Source organism: Schistosoma mansoni (assembly GCF_000237925.1).
Source record: "Schistosoma mansoni, WGS project CABG00000000 data, chromosome 2 unplaced supercontig 0193, strain Puerto Rico, whole genome shotgun sequence".
NCBI lineage: Eukaryota > Metazoa > Platyhelminthes > Trematoda > Strigeidida > Schistosomatidae > Schistosoma > Schistosoma mansoni.
The window spans coordinates 398,277-405,825 of record NW_017386002.1 but is presented as its reverse complement, the minus strand read 5'-3'; the positions used below and the strand labels follow the sequence as shown (position 1 = coordinate 405,825).

Below are 7,549 nucleotides of genomic sequence, written 5' to 3'. Positions count from 1 at the left end.
TCTGTTCGTAGGACTTGAAGTCCTGACCAGTATAAATACATTTATGTTTACTATTAGAATAGTAGACCGATTCCATCATTATAGACTTACGATGATGTGACTATTTAATCTATCAGATCACTCATGGAAGTCGCATCACTACCTATACTAACTCGTCTTACGTGTCAGTCAGGAAAGCGCTTTTCAAGGCTTCTCCAGAACATTTTTGACTTGTGGTTGAATTGTATACTGAATACGAAAAGGGAAAAGTCTCAAAGAGTGACTGTGTCTGTACGGCAGATCCAAGCCATACTGGTTGAGCGTTCCGCGTTTATAATTTCCGACTTTCTCCAAGTGTTAAATGTTGAATGAAAATCTTCTCACTTATTATATTTTTACCTTCAGAAATCGTATGGTTAGGCGACAATATCACCACAGGTTCTCAGCTCGAAAATGAAATTGGTAAACGCCTGATGAAATGGATTGTAGACCACTTGTGTAGGAGATTATAAAGTTTCATATTTCACCCTCTTCTATCCAAATGGTTCTCAATTACAAGTGAATTGTAATAACTTTTTGGTCATACCCTGTTCATTGTTTACGAATAATTCGGATTGCAATCTGGACCTCTAAATTCTGATTTACTGGTGCGATCTTAGGATTTGAAGACACTTTCTATGTTATTTCCCCTTGCCTTAAGATGGATATTGCTCTGTTTCAACCCGTTCACAAAAAGGTACCTTCAAAGTTACTCAAACTCACTAACAAACCATATTCATTTCGAACGAAGACTCTTGTATTGCAAACTTCGCAATATAAAAAGACTGAGAGAGTGCATGATGTAGGTTAATAAATTACTTAAAATTTTAACCCAAAAAATCTCCTGACACGTTTTAATAACTAGCCAAATTTTAGAGGGGCATCGTCCAAGGACAGGACACGAGAGAGCCCTTACAAAGGTTTGGGCAAACGTATTCGCAGTTATATCCAGTGATCTGTGTAGCCAATTGCCAGCAATAATAAGTGAACTGTAATATTTCAAATGTTGATAGTATATATCATCATATACCAACAAGTTACTCTCAGGACTGCCCGATGCGTCTTCCAGTAATCCCAAATGGACCACCATAAGGCATCACAGTTCTTCTGAATGAAGACTTTTGAACTCGTATAACAGAGTTCAGGCCATTTCGGTGTCCACTCCGGTGAGCGCGATTTTGAGCAACGCTTTTTTACAGGATGAGGTTGCCGAACCAATGTTGAACTCTCCTCTTTTACACGATCTTGTGACCGGCAGCCACCCTGGAAGTGCAAAGTGTGGAGTTTTCACTTGTAGTTCAGTAGCAACAATACATAAAATGTTGAAAAGACAAGCTGCAACATAACTTGGAGATATCTACCAACTACTGCTTCACAAAGTGTTATAGTAACTCCACAGATTATTCCAGATATAAAACCACGTCGCCTAATGTATACACGAAACTGAGTCCATTGAAATGGCTTGTATAGACGTTATGCATGGTAGGTAATTGCCTGGTTTCGAATGAGTAACACTTATGTTTTGAAAGGACGTCATAGATAAAGGAAGTATGTCAGTTGTTGACTGAGTAGAACAATGATTAAATATTCAGGTCATTCGACTTTCAGCCATGTAGTTGCAGGTCCGAGCTCCTCCCGACCTGCTTCAGTATAGTCTAAAGATCAGTATCACTAGCTCCCACACTTACGTTTTGATCAAAGCCAAGTACATGAACCCGTACTTACTAAATAATTAAGTAGAAAATAATAACAAATATATGACTTAGTGGATTTAGGTTGAATGGAATAGAAGAAAAGCGTTCAGCTTGTGTTTGTCTTCTGTTTACCTTACTCTGGTATCATAACAAAAGTGATGGCAGTCTATCCATAGAAGGAGAAACATACAGTAGAACGAAAGGGAGTTTGAGCTCCACGGCATTCAACATCATTGTACGAATTGTTTTTTCGTATATACCACTTATGACTCATCTAATGATTTTTATTTACTATGCTTGATTCGATTGTGCATTGTGCAAGATTTTTAAAATATTAAGCTGTCATTCGATTGTTTGCCAACTTGGACATCTGTAGTTATGATGTCGACTAAAATCACAGTCTATCTGCTTTAACACAAGCAATAGGGAGTGTCGTTAGCCCATCTTAAAATGAATTTGATAGGTGGTATTGTAAGTAAGATATGATTGGTCGTCGAGTGTGAACGAGCCACCTGTGATAACAAGAAGTATTTGAATTATAGTGGAAACTAGGAATCCCAGAAATAATGCAATTTCATCAAGAAGTACTAGATGTACACGAACGCATATATTGCATTTAGAATTCGAAATTATGCAGTCATCAAATACAAAGGAATCATCGCTTCACATAAACACCACACTTAAGACTTCTGAGATGACATCCAATAGTTTACATTTATAATTTCATTCAATTCGCAATATTGTACTACCATTTGTCCTTTTAATATCTATACTTATTTACATTGCATTTAGTTTAAATAAAACGAGTTATCCAGCTATTAGCAATACACTTCCGATCATATACACTTATGCAAAATTAAACCGATAAATGTCTGAACAATGGACGACACAGTGAAATTAAAGAAAAAAAATTCTATTCAGTGAACAATCGATAACTGAAGTAAGTCATATTAATATACAATGTAACCATGTGATAAACACTTGGACATTTCTTGAGCTGTCTACTGCATTCCGTGCTTGTTCTGAGATATGGAGGTCTCTGTAATGTAGTCAAACAGCTGGATAAAAAGAAATGACGAGAGTAAGAAGCCCTATTGATTGCTGCTTATTTGTTCTACCTTATATCAATCTAAAGTACATTTCCTACAATTAAGTTTGTTCTTGTTTAGTTTTTTAAACTTTTCAAATAACTTATTTAACAGCATAATAGCATTGTGAAGATCTTGATATTAGTATTATCGTGTCCGTATGAACATATTTGCTTGATCACATTTTGCATCCCTCTTTCTAGCTTGAGTGTTAGTTGCTAGATTCGCTGGAAGAATCATTCGCTTTACCATACATATAATTGTGCTTGAATGTTATTGATTCATTCGATTCTTCATTCAACTCTTAATTAGTGTTTGCATTCGCTCGCTAGCCCTCACCAGCATTTCTGCTCGAATCCACTTGGTGTGCTTGTGACTTAATTATCTGTGCTATTCAATGGTAAGATGTATTCGGAGCTTCGTTTCGCAATCCGAACTTTACAATCCCAGCATCTGTCATTTTGAAGTTATTGCTTCTTTAATCTCTTTCCAATTGTTCTTCATAATTGTTTATGATAGCAATTAGAATGGTCTGAAAATTATGATATAGGGACAGAATAATTTCACCAGAATGTAGCTATTTGTTCGTCAATATCTAATGAAAACTGATTCTTTCGTAGATTCGGTCCGTTGGTCATTTTATTCTCGCACTGGGAATAATACCAAATTTACTGTCTTTGTGACTTAAGGTAAACTTCTGTAGTCAAATACTATCATATCCCAAAACAACACAATACAATCTTACTTCATAATTTTTAGTAAAATCATTGCTGTCATACGTCTTCTTATTAAGTGATAGATCATTAGCATAATGCAAAATCCGGAGATTTGAAAGTTCCTATAACTGTTCCATGCCTATATTAGTTAGGACTGACACGAGATTGATTTATTGGATTATCGACTTACATAATCATAATTTTAGCCAGACACTATCAGCAACAAGTTACTGTGGGAGAGAACAAAACAGATTTCAGTGGAGGAAGAAGTCAGGAAGAATTGCTGGAAGTGGATAGGACACACATTGAGGAAATCACCCAGTTTCGCCACAAGACAAGCCCCCACATGGAATCCTGAAGGCCTAAATAGAAGAGGAAGACCAAAGAACAAATTACTCTGAGAAATGGAGACAGACATGAGAAGAATTAACAACAGGTGGATAGAACTAGAAAGGAGGGCCCAGGACAGAGTGGGTTGGAGAATGATGGTCGGCGGCCTACGCTCCATTGGGAGATACAGGCGTATGTAAGTAAGCAATAACCATAATTTTGTTCGATTAATTCAATTTGCAACATGACTTTAATTAAAAATTGTGAGACTTAGTTTTACAATACTTAGCCATGAATCTGTAGATGGCGTCGAGTCTCGATTAACTATGATCACCACTACAATAAGATTACGCGCCAGAAAACGACTTGGTTCCTTCGATAAGTCAAAAACCAGAAGGCTGTAATTGGTTCAGATAAAGTATATTTATGTGCGATCTCGTGGTATCAAAATAATACCGAGACGTGCCAAACAGTACAGGTAAAAAGAGCAGAGCGTAAGAAAGTTCAAACGAACAAGATGGACAACGGAACGAAAAGTGATTTTGATACAGTTAAACAAAAGTGAGTACAGTAAAACAATCACTAGTACAATTGGTTATAATACTTATTGTTTCCATTATACCAATCGCGTTCTCGTCAAGAAAAGTAGGTCACTACAAATCTATGATTTTGATCTTTTCTATAATATTAAGATTACAGTTTCATTTTATGATTAAATTCAATTAAAGAATTTAGATTCAAATATACAAAATCCCACAACAACCAATCAGATGACTAGAAATGATGTTTATTCAATCAGCTGATATGTTAATTGTATCCATGATGTTTTGATTGGTTAAATCAATTGATAAACTTGATTCAAAGTACAATAGTCCTCTAATTTATCTATTTATTGACCAATTCTCCTATTCAAACATACTTTTTACTATTGTAACTATACAATGTATAAAAATGGTTATGCAATTGAAAGAATATTAAGATGTAAATTAGATAAAGATGATTTTGATCATTTACTATTCTGGTCTGGCTCTATATGTCACTTAGACAGTGATAAACCAGAATTTAAACATTTTATCATTGGTCAACAATGGTTATATACAATGAATCATCCACAAAGACAATTAGACAATGTAATACATTTCAATGTATGATAGATAAGACAAATGGATTTCCTTTTAAAGTCAATTTTAGGTATTGAATGTATTGGGGATTTAGCTATGTTTCTAACATGTCAAATTACACGAAATTATAATCATATATGTATTGAATTTGTGAGTAAATTAAATCAACAACATCGTAAAGGTGGTAAATCTGTAAAGAAAACGAAACAAAAAGTGAAGGTAAGTTATTGTGGATAAAAAGAGTTTTCATAATTGAAATCATAAGTCAATTGAAGCTAGATCACCATGGAAAACTTGGAAGCATTGGACGACCGTTTCGTTCTATTATGGGACTCCTCAGAAGTGCACTTCTACGATCCCGCCTTGCGAGATTTGAACCCATAACCTAACAGTCTCGCGCCAGAGCACTTATACGATAGAACACTGAGCTGGCCGGCATCCAATGGTGTTATTGTCTAACTTCAACCGATCCATGAAGAGTTTCAACAATGGGTTTTGTAATGATGGGAAAGACTTTTAGTTCAAGTGGATGATTTTAGTGTAGTTGAGTTCTTTGAAGCTGTCGTTCTGGACGTTGCCATGAGAGCCTATTTCATTTTGAAATGGGCTGTTCAGTTATTGCATAAACACTAAATTATGTCATTGAAATGACTTTTTCCTTTGTGTTTTGAACCGATTTTCTTTGTATTCCTTTTGATCTCATGGTTGATTAAATCCCTATAGTGTAGCTAATCGGTGTATAGATTGATTGATTAGATCTACACTGTTGACTGACTTTTACATCACGCTTCTAGAACTTCTCTATCATTTTGAAGATTCTCTCGATTGACAATTTTGAAGTTTTCACAGTTGAGTTCATCTCCACGGTTGGTCAACGATAAAGTATCATGACGTTTCAATGATCGTTTTTACTAGTGTGTGCATAAGTGAATGGGGAGTCTAATTTGTTCAAGTAATTTTTCTGTAGGTTGGTTTAATCTAATTTGTAGTTGAAGTTGTATTTGTATTCTTTCACTGTTGTGTCTTTTGGTCTGCATAAAATGGAATAAAGTGATTGTGATTGTTTGTGGAGCATATTGATCCGAAAAGGTTTTGAGATCCTTATGGTGATTTCTGACGTGGTTCCCACATATGACAGAGTGATTTTTTTCCTGGTATATGAGCTTGGTTTTATTCAAAACAAAAATGAAAGCTTCACAATTTAGAACTGTGCTGGTAGCTCCTACGGGGGCCACTGCCGCTTCCAACCCCGGATAAAAGAGGAGGGTTGGGCATGGGTTTAGTGACCCCATCCAGTAGAAAACTAACTCCCTAAGAAAACGCTAACCAGAAAAATTATTCAAACTATTTAAAGTCTGTCATGGGAGTTGAAAGAATAATTATAGCGTCTCATAATGAAAACCGAGTTCCTTCGTAAGTCATGAGGCCGATGCACCTTCTTACAAACAGAGCAACAATTTTTGTAGGTACATGGAATGTCCGGACAATGTTGGGTTGTAGAATGCTGGTTGGCGGCCTATGCTCCATTGGGAGTAACAGACGTAAGTAAGTCACAGTTTAGACCATCTAAATCAGAGAACTTAACAGCACCAAAATATGTTTAGTATTTCGTCTAAAGTTCATCATCACATTAGAAAAAATGCAAAATTTGAATGATATTAGTAACTGACAATATTTCTCAAATGTAAATCAATTGGTTTGTTCAAAAACGATTCCCTTATCTTCAGCTATCATTTCAGTCATTTCTTTATGAATTGAATCCTGGTAAGTCATTACATCTGATGTTGAGGTAGTTATAATTGAGTATTAAATGAGTTTTTTACTAAAAAAAAACAAATAATAATTGAGTTATAAGGTAACCAACTTACTCATACTGGTGACATGACTCAGAAACACAATGAAAGGTTATTTATGGAGGGGGGATAGGATCTGACTCCAAACTTAGATCGTATGAATGATTATTGTCAAAATATACATCCTGTTTATCCTCGTATGTAATACATGACTTAATCCACGTTGATAAATAAAGGAGTTAAATAAGTCGAATACGAGAATGGATTTTGAATACACATATATTTTATACAGCCTCTGCCACACAAGTCCTACTCACTGCCTTCTCGCACCACGGGTGTTGTTTACGAAATTGAGAGGACGAAAAGCCAATGTACGGCGCTTTGACCGGGTTGGTGGACACGGAAAATTCACCTAGGGGAGTTGGAAAACCCTGATTCCAAACCAATAATGCACATGGGCTAACTCCAGTATCCTGATGGAACAAATGGCGTATGAACCAATTGTTGGTCACCGGCTCCCATGGGACTGCATCTCCTTACGACGCTCTACTGTCTTGTGGATCAGACCTTTAGGTCAAAGGCTCGGGGTGTGGCCCCTTAAGAAAACCACGTGCTTCAGTTTGGGCAACCGGGCAGTATCACAGACATCACACAAATCAGATAAGATTTGTGAGGCACATATTTATCTGGTGCTTCTCTATACCAATATTTATGTGTTTAATTAAAAAAAATAAACAAATCAGTAGTCTGCATCTGCTAACATGGCTCAGACTAGAAGTTAGTAACTTC

General features: G+C 36.0%; 1 protein-coding gene across 1 annotated transcript in view; it reads left to right on the top strand.

Annotated features, from left to right (window-relative positions):
* Nucleotides 1-4,787: 4,787 nt before the first annotated feature.
* Smp_122830 (hypothetical protein) overlaps nucleotides 4,788-7,549 on the top strand; it is a gene marked incomplete at its 5' end in the record, with an annotated part of 39,298 nt that continues 36,536 nt past the window's right edge. Inside the window, one exon of the mRNA XM_018791520.1 lies at nucleotides 4,788-4,976. Within this exon, the coding sequence (XP_018645328.1) occupies nucleotides 4,788-4,976 (189 nt within the window). The remainder of the gene's footprint in view (nucleotides 4,977-7,549) is intronic.